The 17,712-nt window shown below is 41.4% G+C and overlaps 2 protein-coding genes across 12 annotated transcripts in view; one reads left to right on the top strand and one right to left on the bottom strand.

The window, feature by feature from the left end:
• Window positions 1-17,712, top strand: part of LOC143211847 (uncharacterized) — a 272,266-nt gene that overhangs the window by 250,626 nt on the left and 3,928 nt on the right. For 9 of the 10 annotated variants that reach the window (XM_076429892.1, XM_076429883.1, XM_076429884.1 and 6 more), the window contains 5 exons: window positions 1,863-2,166; window positions 9,535-10,071; window positions 13,913-14,229; window positions 16,133-16,456; window positions 17,102-17,538. In XM_076429892.1, the coding sequence (XP_076286007.1) occupies window positions 1,863-2,166; window positions 9,535-10,071; window positions 13,913-14,229; window positions 16,133-16,456; window positions 17,102-17,538 (1,919 nt within the window). The remainder of the gene's footprint in view (window positions 1-1,862; window positions 2,167-9,534; window positions 10,072-13,912; window positions 14,230-16,132; window positions 16,457-17,101; window positions 17,539-17,712) is intronic. The other variant, XM_076429888.1, reaches the window with a different exon arrangement.
• Window positions 1-17,712, bottom strand: part of LOC143211859 (histone-lysine N-methyltransferase SETMAR-like) — a 266,618-nt gene that overhangs the window by 216,803 nt on the left and 32,103 nt on the right. For both annotated transcript variants that reach the window (XM_076429915.1, XM_076429916.1), the window contains one exon: window positions 10,093-11,846. In XM_076429915.1, coding sequence (XP_076286030.1) covers window positions 10,093-10,117 — 25 coding nt within the window. In that variant the 5' untranslated portion in view covers window positions 10,118-11,846. The remainder of the gene's footprint in view (window positions 1-10,092; window positions 11,847-17,712) is intronic.

The following is a 17,712-nucleotide window of genomic DNA, read 5'->3' on the forward strand; positions in this document are numbered from 1 at the left end:
TTTTATCGGATTCGTTGAAACCGGTGAAAGATAAAACATCGTCGCGTGTCAGTTTATTATTCACGTAACTGTCTAGGAACATACGAATCTTCTTTTTATTCAACGAATGTCTTCTTTTCATACAGTACTTTCTGGGACATATGCCTCCAAACGAGGACAAATATTTTTTTAGTAATGCAGCATGACAGTCTCGGTTAACGTTGGTGTCCACAGGTTTCCTTAAACAGAAATCGCTGAAGTTTTACGACGCATAGAGGCTGTTCTATAAAAAGGAGAAGATGATCATAAATTAAGTCGTAATGCATACTTCGGACGCATTATCCCGAAAGATCAAAGTTCAGAAAGAGACGCAAAAAATCTCCAATCGACAGGATAATTCCTTGATTCGTAAAAAATTCCAACAGGATAATTCCCTGATTCGCGATTAAGTGTGTCATCACATTCAGGATATGTAAACTAATATGTACATACTAGATTAATCGTACTCCGCAATAAGTCTTACCAACAGTTACAATTAGATCAATAACAGGAACACCTACTCGAATCTCAAAAATAGGGGCAACAGAAAGCAAAGATAATAAATTAGTGTCGGAAAAGTGATCACGAGACTAAATCATTAGAAAACTGAATGTAAAGGTTCAGTCAACCAGCTGTTCTTCTCCCTAAACAATCCATCAGCCCATTGTTCAAATTCTTCATTGTATCCACCCCATTGGGTAGAAACAATAGGAGCGGAACCAATCAAGCCAACCCCCAACCGATGAACACTTCATATACTGTATCTAGGAGCTGTGAAAAGAGGATTCGGTGGGGAATTTCCGAAATTGGGGACTGGGAGACAGGATTTCAATTTTACATGACGGGGATGAGGAAAATAGACTGCTAGCTCTATGTAATTCTTTTAGGGAGCCTAATCATTATAATCTAATTATAATCTAATCATTTAGTTTATAATAATGCTGTATATTGATTGTTCACAATAATACGTTCATATTGCCACTGTAACTGAGCTGCAGGAGAGCTGCAGGAGCCTCATCTAGTTGATGCTAATTAATGTAGTAGATTTAGTAAAGCTAGTAAAGATAGTAGCTTAATACCCTAATCCATGTTTAGTTTTTAGGTCTGCCGCAACCTGCGATCTCAGCGATGATGCTAATTAATCTAGTAGATCTAGTAGAGCTAGTGAAGCTAGCAGCTTAATGATCTCGCCCATGTTCAGTTTGTATATCCCCGGCAATCTGCGATCTCCGCACTATAGAAAATGGTTTAGCTACCAGTTTCGCGCAGTTATCAGTTCAGCTAGTAAAGTTAGTAGAGCTAGTAAAGCTAGTGAGGCTAGCAGCTTAATCCTCTCGCCCATGTTCAGTTTGTATATCCCCGGCAACTTGCGATCTCCACGCTATAGAAAATGTTTTAGCTACCAATTTTGCGCAGTTATTAGTTAAGCTAGCAGAATTAGTAGAGTTAGTGGAGTTAGTAGAGCTAATAGAGCTAGGAGAGCTAGCAGAGCAAGTACAGCTAGGAGAGCAAGTAGAGCTAGCAGAGCTAGTAGAGGTAACAGAGCTAGCAAATATACAGTAGAGCTAGCAGCTTAGTTCCCCTGCCTCAGTTGAATATATATGTAGATCCTCGGCAACTTACGATCTCCGTGCGATAGAAAATATTTTTATAACCAATTTCGCACGGTTATTAGTTAATCTAGTTAATTTAGTAGATATCTAGTTGATGTAGTGGATCTAGTAGAGCCGGCAGGTGGACCCGCTTGCCCCCGTTTGGTTTGTTGCTCTCCACCAACGATCTCCGAGTGATAGAAGTTAAAGGTGTATCGAATGGTAGTAAGATGAGCCCAATTCTGGTTCCAGGAAAGTGTGCAGAAGCTGCAGGTGTCCCAGGGAGGAGCATCAGCGGACTTCGACGGAGGCGGGCGGTCCCTCGGGACTCGGCCTCGGTCCCGGCCCGCCGATGGCCATGGCGATGGCTTTCCAGAGCGGGGCCGCCGGTTCTTCTCACCAGGAACCCTTCAAGAGCCCCGTGCAACCGGCCCCGCCGGGTCTCGCCCTCCAGGAGGCACTGATGCATCATCAGAGGCACTCGCAGAGCGACGATGACAGCGGATGCGCGCTCGAGGAGTACACGTGGGTGCCGCCCGGTCTCAGGCCCGACCAGGTAACAAACAACCTTCTCCACCCCGCCGTGACTCGAATAACGATGCACACCGTCCCGATGTCCAGACGATTTTTTTCACCTGACGCATCGTGACCCGTACCTCCAACGATCTACTCTCCCTTGACCCCGACCATAAATACCGGGCAGCCTCCCGTATCCGAATTAAGCGATTAACACGTCCGCCAACGTTGCTCCTTCTGCTCACGGTCTTCGTACATGAAGATAAAGGCTGCTCGATTTAATTTGATACGGTACATCTTTCACCCCTTGCGAAGAGCTGCTTCGGATGATTTCATTTACGGTCTCCATTTTATAGATTTTGGGACCTAATCCTTTTTGAGATCAACATTGAATACATATAGCTTATAACTAGATCGTGGATATTATGCATTTACGATAGAAATCGATCAAATGCAAAAACAGTGAAATCATTACAAAAATTTTGGAACTAAATGTCTACGTGGATTCTATACTTTTCAAATAAACAATGTTTATTGGGCATAATGGTCCGCATTTTAACGTTTATCGTTGTACATATGCAGTAAAAAGAAGAATGTGGAATGTTTGTGGCCAAATAATATTTCCACTGGACTTGATTCTATCATTCACAGAAATGCATTTATGGGCATTCCAGTCGTCCCTAACCCCAGTACGCATACGAATGAATCAATCTACGGAATAAATTCCCACAGAAGCACTTTTACGTGTCGCGTAATCGTAAAACCAGGAATCCGAAATCATTTTATGCTTCCACTGATAAAGAATAAGCAAATACCTTGACGGATCCTGATCCACGACAGTTTCTATTTCGGATTCTCGAAAGCGTGTTCGTACAGTAGGAATTTTATTAGATTTTAATGAACACTATCGGGACAGCGAACGTGATTTACCGTCGTTCTAGAACTCGGTGGTCTTAACGACACGACATCTCGAATATGTCAGCGTCCTTCGATTGAAATGGGTACGGAGTATCGGTGAAATGTCAAGTTCCGACAGAAGTCCACGATAGGCGTTTATGGTCGATAAAGAAGAAAAAACGCGAAGATTCCGCGTGCGCGTGTTACGAAACTATCCGAGAGTCTCAGGACCCGAAGAAGTGGGCGCGCCCCTGATACGCTATGTGCCATACGCGGTTGACTCTAGATTTGCATAAAGGTTTGCTTTCTCTCCGCCTGATTTGCCAGAACGGTTATAACAGATGGATGCTTGCGCATTTTCGAGAATCGCGGGGATCTCCTGGGACAACCCCCGCGAATATTTTACCCTTTCGATGCGATGAGCACATCGCATCAATACATCGACTGATAAATAACGTCCGTTTTGCAGTTCTGTTGTACATCAATTTTATGTACATTTAATTTAATTTATTATCAGATTGACCAAGTACGAAGTATCATTATAATTTCTTCCCAAAAACGAAAATTGTTTAGAACTAGACTTAATAGAAATACTATTTTTTTTTTACATGCATTTTTACATTTATTAGCAACGTCTGCGACTTCTTCTTTTCAAAATGATCCTTGAACTTGAGAAAAATTTCAGCAAATAATTTTTATAGGTGTGTAAAAATATTTTTTATACTTTATTCATTTATATCTAATTTAAAGATGCTTTCGGCGCTACCGTTTCGATCAATTAATAAATACAGCAATTTTGCAAAAAACTTTTGTTCTTTCCTAACGTTTTGGAAACGTGAAAATGTCTTTTCAATGTTCAATTTTACATAGCTAAAGTTATTATAGCAAGTACGTATCAATACCATTTTTCATCAATTTCAATTCACCTATTCTTTTTACTATATTATGTATATATTTTTTTTCTTGTAGAAGCAAATTCTACCTTTGAAGAAGGTTCAAAACGGAACCGAAACATTAGGAAAGAACAAAAGTTTTTTGTAAAATTGCTATATTTATTAATTGATCGGAACGGTAGCGCCGAAAGCATCTTTAAATTAGAGATTCAACATTTCCGATAGATAATTAGGGATTATTTTATTCATTTATCTTCAAAATCTGTAATGTATAATAATTCCATAAACTGAAGGAAAATGCTACCTGTTGCTAGACTCTTTTGTAGAATGAAATTAATAGAATGGTCCTTGTACGTCTTCGGTATTAATTCTGTGATTTATGAGACGCAGAATTGAAATTGTAATATTTATTAATAAAAACTGCAACATTTAATTTAGAAAAGTATAAGTACCTTTTAATTCTCCATTTTAATGAATCTATGGGTGCGTTCCGTTTCACGCATAATGCGCATAGACTGCATATAAAACCGTTCCGTTTCATTCAATGCGCGCATCAGAGCGCACAGAATTCCCCAGATTCCCACCGCTTCTCTCGCATCAACCGTGCATCAGCTACGAGAATTCAGAAGTGATGCGTTTGATGCGTAGCCGATACATTAGCGGTAGATTTGAAAAAAGCAGATGCAGGTAAAGCACATTGTGAAACAAAGCACAATTTGTAAAGAAAGCAACCAAGTATTGACCTTGTTGCTTGACAAGGAAAGTGCTGTGAGGGTTACTCAAGGTATAAAATATTATATATACAATCAATATATTTTTTACATAACATGTAATTATAAATAAATTAACTCCAAAACAAAATTTACAAAAATATCTTCCAATTCATCTTTGTTGTCACTGATATCGGTAGTATCACTCAAATCACTACAATTGTTCAATTCTTCTTTTTCAATGTCTTTATTTAACAAGTTTTGTCACCCATGTAAGCAGCCATTTTTGATTCGCATCAAATGCATGGAAAAGCGTTCCGTTCCCAAGCGCGCATCGTGCGCATTAACGAAACGGAACGATGTCAATGCGCGCATCGCATTGAATGCGATCTATGCGTCTGATGCGTGATGCAACGAATGGATTCATTTCCAATGAATTTTAACTGACTCTAAGTTTAATTCAGTGAACTATTTCTTATTCGCAATTTAATGTTTTAGACAGGTCGTTCCGGGACGAAAAACGAATTTACACCCGTGATACGAGCGTTAAAAAACGCATCCTGAACATTAGGCGTGTCCAATTAATACTGGAAAAAAGCTGATTAATTCTTTCCGTTTACTGGAAACATCCTGTACTAAACCGTAAATCAAGGACCATTAAAATGCTAAAAGGATTCGATCGGCGAGTTGAAGTTGAAACGCTCCGGCGCGACGTAACAAGGACTAATTGAATCGGAAACGCGATAGCTCAGTTTCAAGATATCCGCTGATAGGTGTAGTTCGAAAGACGGAATCGAAGCGCGCCGAGGAGGCTTATTTATCGGCATTGTGATCCTCGATATTCATCATTCATGAATAATTCAGAGATGAAATGCTTACAGTTACACGGGACACGTGACGGAGAAGTTCTCCTGCGAACAAAACAGTGGAACGGGTCCGGCTCGTTTTATTTCGCTTACGGGACCGTCGTTTAACCCGAATCGCGTTCCACGCTTTCGACTTGCGTACTTACATACATATGTGCGTGCGTATATCGAGCACGCTTTCGAAACGGAAAGGCCCACTGGCGTCGATACCATTCGAATCACTCCGACTGACCCCGCCGAAAAATTCCAAAGACACTCTCAGACATCGCTGTAGATGAACAACTCCAGTGTAAAGCTAGACAAACTTTTATTTTGCTTCCGAGTTTTATTTTTGACTTTGTACGATTCCGGAATATTTCGGTAGAAAACCCAACTACCTAGGTGTGTATTCTAGTTTACTATAATTTCTTCAATACCCTTCTACGCTTTCTGAAATTGTGATAAAACCACTTTAAATATCTTAACCCTTTGCACTCGAAGCAATTTCAATTCGAAAATCAAACTCATTTCTTTCAACTCGGATCATTTTTATTTTATGTAATCTTTTTTACATTATACACATGAAATTTAACCATGTTTCTCATGTAACAGTTGAGCTCTTCACGATTGATAGAAAACAGACGAATTTAATAATATTAAAACTGTTTTGAATAATGGTGTGGCCACTTTTACTGGCGCCTCAGAGTCGCCATTCGACTGCAAAGGGTTAAGCGATTTTATTTGCACAAGTAAGGAAAAGAAAAATTTTTCCGCTTGTGCCAGAATTCGCAAGAAGTAGAATTGGTTGGCCACTATTTTATGTATCAAATAAAAATTAATTTCGACTCCTAATCATTTTACACAGTTGACAGCTTTCCAATATTCCTAAATTCTTGTAGTGTTTTCACTGTTTTAAGCCTCGACTACTAATTTACGTTATAAATGCATAAAATTCGTAGTCTAACGGTTAGGTATTACAGCCATATTATGACAATTGTTACTTTGGACAGTGCCGTAACGAGGACGTGGCGAAAAAGGCGCCCGCCACGGGCGCAACCGGGTTTGGGGCGCAAAACAAAGGATACCGACCCGGTTGAGGGTCGCTTGGACGCTTTACAAATCTTGCAGAAAAATTACAAACTCTCATTACAAAACACGTATCCAAATCTAGACATAGCATTATATAAGGGTTTTCATAATAATGCCTGTAACAACAGCTTTCTGCAAACGTTCGTTTGGCAAATTAAAAATTGTAAAATCGTACCTTCGTTCTTCTATTGGACAAGAGCGATTAACAAACTTGTCTATAATATCAATTGAAAAAGATGTTGCCAAAACATTAAATTATGGCGATATAATAAATGTGTTTGGAAATGGAAAAACGAGAAAAATTATTTTATAAAATATGCTGAACTGTTTTATGTTTTTATTATATTATTTTAACATAAAGCTATGTTTTGTATTTCTTTTATTTCGTCGTCATTGAATATGAATAAAAATTTGTTCTTATTTAGGTTATAGATTATTTATTCAAACAAATACCTTGACAAATACATTATTCTACAGGGTGAGTCTGAAGAAACAGAACACCTAAATATCTGCGTTACTTTTCGTTGTACAAAAAAACTTCTTAGGACAAAGTTACACTGTTTGAAAGGCCACATGTAACGGTGCAAGGGAAAAAATTTTCAAGGTCATTATTTTATGAGATTTCAAGGTCATCGATGTTTTTTTTAAATGAAATGATATATCTTCGTTAACGTAATGTTGTAGCTGACAAAATAACTATTTCATCCATGTAACACAATATGACCTACAAATGACCTTCAAACCAGACAAATGGAATAAATAAAATTCAACTTGTAAGATTCATTTGCTTTATTTCTGTTACGCAAAATGTTCAAAAATATCCCCTTGAGCTGCTATACATTCAAATGTATCGCAATAAACAACATAATAACAGATTCGGTGTTGACAAGAAGACATTTATGATATACCTTCGCCTATGCGTTCGTACAGAATCGTGTTTATCAGCTACTAATTACTCTGAAGACCTTCTTGCTATCAGGTTTCCACTGTTTCTAAGATTTCTAATCTATCAGTTTATCAATGAACGTTTTGCAGTGCGTTACTCGAAGGAAGATAAGATTGATACGATTTTCATTTATGGAGAAAGTCGACAGTGTCCGTCAATGTTTGGTGCGGATTTTTAAACAACCAAATAATTGGGCCCCACTTTATCACCGAAACATTAAATGCAGAAAAATACATTGCATTTTTACGAGAATCGTTACCAATTCTCCTGGAAAGTACACCCTTGGACATTCGTGAAGATATGTGGTATCAACATGACAGATGTCCAACCCATTCTTCCCGTGTTGTAACACAATTCTTTAATATGTAACACGTTTTCAAATCGTTGGATTGGACGTAACGGACACGTATTATGGCCAGCTCGCTCACCAGATCTTACACCCCTTGATTTCTATCTATGGGGAAAACTGGAAGACGATGTTTATCATGAACCACCAACCACTGTAGACGACATGAAAGAAAGAATCGTCAGGGCTTGTGCGTCGATTCCCTCAGAAATGAATTACACAGCAGTACATTCTGTAACTTCACGGCTAAATGAATGTATAGCAGCTCGAGGGAATATTTTTCAACATTTTGCGTAACAGAAACAAAGCAAACGAATCTTACACGTTCAATTTCATTTATTCCATTTTTCTGGTTTGAAAGTCATTTGTAGGTCATATTGTGTTACATGGAAGAATTCATTATTTTGTCAGCTACAACATTACGTTAACGAAGATATATCATTTCATTTTAAAAAAAACATCGATGACCTTGAAATCTCATAAAAAATGACCTTGAAAATTTCAAAATTCAAACAGTATAACTTTGTCCTTAGAAGGTTTTTTGTACAACGAAAAGTAACGGAGATATTTAGGTGTTCTGTTTCTTCGGACTCACCCTGTATACAGGGTGTCCCACATAGATAGGAACACCTAAATATCTTTCGTATTTACAGTCCTATCAGAAAACTTCAAAAGGACAAAGTGACACTATTGCAGGGGGCAAATATAATGGTAAAGAAAACATTTTTTTATGTCGTGTTTTTTAATGAAATTTGAAGGTCAACTTCATTTTTTTAAATGGAATGAGATATTTTTTAATACATCAATCGATGCAGCTGGACATTTGTTATAAAAAAGTACTAACCCATGTATGTCGAAAAATTAGTAATTCAGAAGATATTTCAATTTAAATAACTCTAAAAACACCATTACTGTTGTACTAAGACGTTACACAAGTAAGTAAACACTAACGTCTTAGTACACGACAAGAATGGTATTTTAGAGTTATTTAAATTGAAATTTCTCCTGAACTATTAACTTTTCGACATACATAGGTTAGTACTTTTTTATAACGAATGTCCAGCTGCATTGATTGATGTATTAAAAAATACCTCATTCCATGTAAAAAAACATCGGTGACCTTGAAATTTCATTAAAAAACACTACATAGAAAAATGTTTCCTTTACCATTATATTTGCCCCCTGCAATAGTGTCACTTTGTCCTCTGAAGTTTTTTGATAGGACTGTAAATACGAAAGATATTTAGGTGTTCCCATTCATGTGGGACACCCTGTATACAGGCAACTCATTTTCGTGAGATTAATAGTATTTAATATATTGCATTTTTAGTAAAATTTAACTTGTTACATTAAAATTTATAATTTTTTGTCATTATTGGGTTACGGGGAGGCGCAAGTTAGACACTTGCCACAGGCGCTTCATGCCCTCGTTACGGCACTGACTTTGGATACGGTCAATATCACATCAACAACAAATCTTTAAAGAACTCGGAAACAAATTGTCAGCTCAACTTGAAAATTTGTGCCGATCCGCGTCTCGATAAAAGCAATCCCTTGGCACAAGAAAAGTTGAAAAATGAAACGGCCTGAAAAGAGTCGTTACTAGAGTCACTCTGTGTAATTTTCTCGTGGACGAGGAGAAAACGGATAATGAGAATGGGTTCGCCTACACGTTGTCGCAGGTACACCTGTACTTCAGCGCGCTACCGGAAGACAAGATCCCGTACGCGGGTAGTGCCGGCGAGCGGGAGCGGGTGAAGCAGCTGCTGCAACAGCTACCGCCGCACGACAACGAAGCTCGGTACTGCAGCGGTCTGGCTGAGGAGGAGAAGCGGGAGCTGAGGGTGTTTGCAGCTCAGCGGAAACGCGAGGCTCTCGGCCGGGGCCACGCGAGCCAGCTCGAGAGGCCCCACGGGGCCGGGTGCCGCGAGTGCAGCAGGCCCATCGCCGCCGGAGAGATGGCGGTCGCCGCGAGTCGGGCCGGGCCCTCCGCCCTCTGGCATCCGGCCTGCTTCGTCTGTTGCGTCTGTAGGCAGCTGCTCGTCGACCTGATATACTTCTGGCGGGACGGCCGACTCTACTGCGGCCGACACCACGCGGAAACCCTGAAGCCCCGGTGCTGTGCCTGCGACGAGATCATTCTCGCCGACGAGTGCACCGAGGCCGAGGGACGGGCCTGGCACATGAGGCACTTCGCCTGCCTCGAGTGTGATCGACAGGTAATCCCCAGTGTCACTCACCTGACTCCATGTCCGCAATCTTCATCCATGCCCAAGACCTCGCTTCGACACTGACATGCACTCCTTCAAAGTCCTTCGCGAAATGGAACTAAACCGTAAATCAAGCACCATTAAAACGCTAAAAGGATTCGATCGGCTAGTTAAAACGCCCCGGCGTTACAAGGACTAATTGAATCGGAAACGCGATAGCTCAGTTTCGAGATATCCGCTGATATGTAGGTGTAGGTCGAAAAATGAGAACAGTGTCACTCAGCTGACTTTATGTCCGCAATCTTCATCCATTTCCAAGACCTCGCCTCGACATTGACATGTATTCCTTTAAAGTCCTCCGCGAAATGGAACTAAACCGTAAATCAAGGACTATTAAAACGCTAAAAGGATTCGGTCGGCTAGTTAAAACGCTCCGGCGCACAGTGGGTCAAATCGACGTTCTAGCTGTTCACGCCTATTTCACCATTAGTTGAATATACAGGGTGTCCCAAAATTCCTGAACATACTGGAAATGGGAGGTTCCTGAGACCATTTGAAGCGACAGTTTCCTTTGCAAACATGTTATCCGCGGCTTTGTTTAGGAGTTATTAACGAAAAACACGGACCAATCACAGCGCGACCTAGACACGAGTTGGCACAGTCGTCCAATCGACAGTTGGCGTGCCGCGCCGCACAGTGGGCTGGATTGAGAAATTTAGTGACATTTTGTTATAACTCTTGAACCATAAGAGATATCGGGATGAAATTTGCACTAAAATTCATTAAAAAAATAGTCAACTTTAATTGTTAACAAATAAAATTTTTTCTATTTTGTTAAACAGTAATTGTTAATTAATTTTCATTGATTTTTTGTATTAAAATAAAATTGTTTAAGTACAATCTTCCAAACTATTTTTTACTCTTACTAAATATGTATTTTATATTTACATTTCATACATGTAATGTTTTATAGAATACGTAAAATATAAATTTCAGAAATCTTTTTATAATCAACGCATACAAAATGTACCGAGGAGGTAAAAACGCCTCACAAGCGTGTCAAAAGATATTTTTATAATAATTTATAATAATTATAATTGATTATTTCAATTCAGTTGTTTTAAAATCATGTTCATTCTATATATTACAACCTTTGTTATTGCGTATTATTTCATGTTTATAAAAGATAAAAATATGAACAAAAATATAACAAATATAAAAGATAAGCCAATTAATCTTAGCAAAACGTTTCTAAATTGATGTTAATAGGTAAACTTTTGGTCAATTTGTTTAGTTTAATTAATTATTAAATCTGCAGCTTCTGGATATTTGCAGGCATAAAAACTGAGATTAAAATTATTACATTCAACAAATATTGTCACATATAAAATGTAATCTAATTAACATACTACTTTATCTGCATAGATAATATAATAATAGTATGTAAAGTGTGAAGTACGTTTTGATTTGTTGCTGTTCTTGAAATTTTCCGGATTTTGTATTCCTTCAAAGTCCTTCGCGAAATGGAACTAAACCGTAAAACAAGGACTATTAAACCGCTAAAAGGATTCAGTCGGCTAGTTAAAACGCACCGGCGTTACAAGGACTAATTGAATCGGAAACGCGATAGCTCAGTTTCGAGATATCCGCTGATAGGTGTAGTTCGAAAAATGGGATCAGTGTCACTCACCTGACTCCATGTCCGCAATCTTCATCCATGCCCAAGACCTCGCTTCGACACTGACATGCATTCCTTCAAAGTCCTCCGCGAAATGGAAGCAGAACTGAAATCGATCAGGACCTTGTTAGACAGTGAAAGGATAAGGTAGTCATGACGTGATCGCTAGTCTACAGGTTTTTCGCACTCCTGGATGAGTACCAGTTGCAATTAGTTTCACTGAACTTCCATTCATCAGTCTACGCTCGACACTTTTATTTCCCGGTCAGCCCATTAATCGATACCTACGTTAAATACTGATTGATACATGAATAGAGACACGGACGTAGTCCCGGATTATTGCGGAGGGGCGCAATAGCGGTACTAGCACGTGCAATCGCGATACACTACCGACCAAAAGTTTCGGAACATGTTTCACTACCACCGTGTTGTACACGGTGAATCGAGCCGAATAACTGCTTCCCCCTTTTCTTAGCTTATTTGAACACTGCGATCACTGTATTCAAATTGAAATGTTTTCATTTTGTGCATCGAGAAACTTTTGAAATGAACCACGTGCTACTTTGACAGATTTTGTTGAACATCGCATTAAAAAAATGAAGAAGTCTATTCGTTCGTTTTCATTATACATTCAAAATTCAGTAATCAAAAAAGTAATTGGTTTTAAAAATCATTAATTATCACTGCAGAATATCTTTCCAATAATGAATTTCATTCGTATAAAATTTAATATTCCGTAATCGGGAACAAAATCAAAGTTTGAAGAAGGATCTATCTTATTCGTTTGAAGGGATGAATTTTAACGAGGGGTTTAATCAACACGATGACTTTTGACCCGACAGGGAGACAATACTTTTGGCCGGCAGTGTATGTCAGCGATTCGTTTAGCGAGTTCGCAGACACGATAAGAAGCTTTTGTCTGGTCCACACGGAAGAGATGCAGCGCGCGTCCGGGTAGCTGCGTATGACATTTATCGACACCTACATTCGATGAATTATTGCGCGCGAGTTGTTCGCCACGGACAGCCGTCGCAGCATATAGAGGGGATGGGCTCTGAGACTGACAGCTAAATCGTTCACGGGTAAATGACTCTCCGCGGACCTCGGCGTAAATAATTGTCGCGTTCGCAAAAACCGTAGACGCGTTCGCAGCGCCCACAGCGATGCCTGCATTGCAGGGAGTTGCCACCTTCGGCGCCATTAAAGCTATTTGAACAGGACTATCATTTTCTACAATAAAAAGTCCTCGGGGCCAACAAAACTCGCGATCACCTTCCAGAAGCAATTTTACCGAGGAAAAACCATAGTTATAATTAGATTGCGGATGTGTATACTGTTCTGACATCTTCCATTGCCTTTTTATGAAATCCTGTCCGTCATAGTAGCTGCCCACCCAACTCTTGAAGCTCCTGACGCATATAACTACGTTTATGAAACTTATTAAAATAATTAACTCTTGTATGGTGAACCTCTAATGCTAGAGTACTCTGATTTGTACGCGTTCCAATGAAAATGTAAATTGTCCAAACTAATCCTTGTACTCTGTTATAACAAACCAGATATTCATTATTTAAAATGATTTATAGCAGTCTACTTATTCTATATACAGCTTCAAACTTGTTTATACATTTCAATTAACCACTCAAGCAGGCTGGTGCTCAGTGCAGAGGTCCTCGAGTGCCACAAAGCAGTGTCAGTAATCTTATGAGGTCTTCATAAAAGAGTTAATGGACTTTGATTAGTGGATCACTGGGACTTCTAAGTTAGGTCTCAATCTATCCTCCAAACACATAGACATAGATATTAGTGAAGCCAGTGGCAGTCAATTGATTTGACTTAGCGGCTCTTGGAGACCTTTAGCTTGGGTACCAGAGGTTCTTCAGACCTACAGACCAAAGTTAGTGATCTCATGAAACTTTGGAGTGACAACTGACTTGAATTAGGGTCTCGGGGACCTCTGATTAAGTCTCCGCCCTCCAGGGATCCTTGAAACAGTCCAAAGTTGATGATCTCATGAATCCCTGAAGGTCTCAGGACCCTTAACTTTCATCCAAATCTTCAAGACCTGGACCTGCGGATCTAGGAATCGTGGGTTACTCGATCCCGCCATGGGATAGCATGGTTCCCAGGAAGAAGGGCCCAACGATCCTGATGTTTGCATTGTTTTTCCAGCTGGGGGGCCAGAGGTACGTGATGAGGGAAGGACGGCCGTATTGTCTGCGATGCTTCGACGCCTCGTTCGCCGAGTACTGCGACAGCTGCGGCGAACCGATCGGCGTCGATCAGGGGCAAATGTCGCACGAGGGTCAGCACTGGCACGCGACCGAGGCCTGCTTCTGCTGCGCCACTTGCCGGGCCTCCCTCCTCGGACGACCGTTCCTGCCTCGAAGAGGTGCCATTTATTGCAGCATAGCGTGCAGCAAGGGAGAACCGCCGACGACACCGAGCGACTCGTCCGCTGGCGCGCCACCGCCACCATCTTTCCTCAGGTACACACGCTGAAACCTGTATCGTGGACATTCTTCGGCCCCCTTTGCCACGATGTCCCTGAATAATGTCTTCCTACCTCGCAGATGACCGTAATCTCACGATTCACCGCATATCTGATTCTATTATCATGATCGTAGCATTATGAATTGGCACGTAGATTAGGAATCCTACTAATTTAGCTTGTTCAGTAATAGTTCTCCCATCTGGCCCACAGATACAGCGCGATCGGGATCTGATAAACTCAGCGTATACAAAAAAAAATGAATCGCATTAAATAGACCTTCTTAGTCCCCAAGATGTCCCTAAACGATGTACACGCACCTCGAGCATCCTTGTAACATTGCTCGCCGCGTTATGAATTATCGCAGGGATTAAGGAATCCTTCAAACTGTCAGGCGAACAGTGTCCCCAGGTTTCCCGCAGAACTAACATGGTAAAGATTCGTTCCATCATGTTCTCTACACGATACTGTTATTAAACCAGATCTCGACTTTCGAGTACATGTAGGCACTTACTTCAAAGAGTATCCACTATGTCATGAATTATTACGAATGCGTCGTGTTGGTTAATTAGTTACCGGTTCGGCTGCAGATATCATAACGAAGAACTGGTTTCGTGATATTAATGTCGATCAGCCTCAAACGAAAACGCTTTACGACCTAGCTTGACTGAAGTCTTCGGACTTCAAAGTTTCGAACACCGTCGTCTAGATAGCAAACTAGTTTAGGAAGCTGAAACTTCACGCAGAGTAGAGGACGAGGTGTTAACTGTCCGCAGTCGCGACACCCTTTATTTGCTCAGGTGCTGGACACGAATCCAACGATATGGTCCTGCAGGATTAGCACCTTATTGTTTCGTTACATCTAACTGTACTTGCTCTTGGTTGAACAACCTAATCGAATCATCGTAAGTTAGAGAATTGAACGAAACGACCCTGCAATGTCGTCCTAGAGTTAAGGGGATAGACTCTCGTTTCCAAGATTGGAAGGGGTGCTGGTTGCCCCTTCTCATTTCTCGATGTTACAATGATGGGGGTTTTTAGTAGTCAAAAGCGCTAGATACAAGATCAGTCTAGGCCGCAATCGACCTCAAAAGTCCTATTTTTACGTTTACGAGGCGTATTATGCATTATTCGGCAACATGCGCAGCTGTATGCTTCCAACTTGACTTTTAAGGCCGATTGCGGCCCAGATTGATCTTTTATCTAGCGCTTTACACTACTGAAACTATCTTTACATTATCGAGAAATGAAAAGGCGCATCCCGTACCCTTGCAATCGTGGAAACGAATCTATCCTGTTAAGGGGGTAGACTCGTTTTTCCAGGATTGAAAAATCGTTTTCCAAAGATAGGAGTTTTCAGTAGTCAAAAGCGCTAGATAAAAGATCAATCTAGGCCGCAGTCGTCCTCAAGAAGTTCTCTTTATATGCTTACGAGGCGTAGTTTGCATTATTCGGAAGCATAAAGCTGCGACAGCTACATGCTACCAAATAATGCAAATTACACCTCGTAAACATAAAAATAGGACTTTTCAGGGCGATTGCGGCCTAGATTGATCTTTTATCTAATATTTCTGATTACTGAAAACCTCCGTCTTTGGGTTATCGAGAAATGAGAAGGCGCATCCCACACCCTTGCAATCCTAGAAACGAGTCTAGAAACCCTTAAGCATCAGAAAACACCGATGGCAACTCTTCGGCGTCCATTGACATCCTTTTTAGAATCCTTTTTAGATGTCGACCTCTTCGGTTTCCTACGACCCCACGATGTAGTCGTAGAGTTAAACATCGGGAAACATCAACCCTTATGAGAGTACATATTTGTCTTCGGCCCCGACAACTCTGATTGTCGTTGCCTTCGCGACTCCCTTATTGACCTAACGGATTACCATTCGACTTTCCAGAACTGGTCGAAGACCGCCACCAACCAGCGAGGGTTCGTCGAGTCCACCGCCGCCTCCACCGCCACCCCCGCCGCCGGGATCAAGGCACACCCTTGGATCACCGCGCAATTCACCCCGAATGACCAGGAAGCATCATCAAACGTCCGCTTCCCTGGCGACGACACCGACGCAGAGCACGGTCAGCCCAGAATTCACGGTCGACGGGTTCCCTTCGAGCGGCTCAAGGACAGGTGGCCTTGACCGGGTACTACTCGAGAGGAATCTCGAGAGACTGCTCCAGGAGCGTAGTTCTCATCCGGAGGAAAATCGCAGCGAATTGGGAAGGTAAATTGATTTGTCCTGGGGCGAATCGGGTCCCTTTTTCTTTCGGCCGAGGCTATTACATGTCCGAAACTATAGGCTGATCGAAAAGAGGTCCTTCGATCTACTGACGCCGAAAATGTCCTCCAACCCTTGCACGGCAGACGCTCTTAACGCTTACGCGGCTACCACAACTAAATCCATTGTGATCTTTACACAATGCATTTTTTATATAAATACCAATCCACTTCTTTGAGATCAACATTCATCTTTTTTTCTTGGATCCAACAGAAATGGAATTTCAACTGACTAATGATGACCACACATACACGTCAAATAATAGTCATTTCAAGTATTGAATGTGATTATTATTCGCTTGTTTAAGTCGAAATAGAATTCTATTTTCCTGCTATAAATAGACTGTAGACCTTCAATAGACTGTGAATCCTTTCTTTAATGATTTTAACCAGCTGAGGCTAAGCATTCAAGTTCACAACTTGAAATTCCACTTCCTCAGTTTTGTCATAAACACATAAAATCCATAGTCCACTGAAAAGCAGAATAATTTGTAATTCTAATAGCGTAGGGTGCACGCGTCTCGCGTGGCTTGAACGTATTCTAGAATTGATCGAAACGTGATCAACTATTTAACTGATAAATGTGTTCCAGGCTAATGCAAGCAAGGGATCGAGAACCGCTAAGATGCGTGCAGAATTGCGCTCCGTCGCACGCGTCGAGCATGCCGGAGCTGCCGCCGCCTCCTCGACCGTCGTCGGGGGCGTCGGCGTCGGCGTCGGCGTCGTCTACATCGACCAGCGCTGTGGCCGGCATCGCGACTACTTTGGCCCAGGACTCGGCGACGTCTCCGACGAATCTGGTTGTCAACCAAACGGATCCCCCGACGCCGACGTCGCGACGCGTGCGGTTCCAGGGGGATCTCGACGTGAACGATCACGCGGTGTCGTCCTCCCGCGTCACCCTCTCGCCCTCCAACGAGAGAAATTCCTCCTCCTCGCCGTCGCCGTCCCCGGCGTCCTTGTCCAGGTCGAATGTCTCGCGATCGAGAAGCTTACAGCCGGAGGAAGTCGCCGGCTCGTCGTCCTGGGGTGCGTAAACTTCACTGTTTTGCATACGATAAGACGCCCACGTCCCGATCCCGTGGTTATGCGAATATCGGGGCGCCATCCGTATGGATATTGGACTCGCGGGCGCACGTTTTATTTCGGTTTAACAGCTCGCCGTAAAGTAGACGAATCATAGCGATCGCGGGGATCTTTGTG

This window comes from Lasioglossum baleicum, chromosome 9 (assembly GCF_051020765.1).
Source record: "Lasioglossum baleicum chromosome 9, iyLasBale1, whole genome shotgun sequence".
NCBI lineage: Eukaryota > Metazoa > Arthropoda > Insecta > Hymenoptera > Halictidae > Lasioglossum > Lasioglossum baleicum.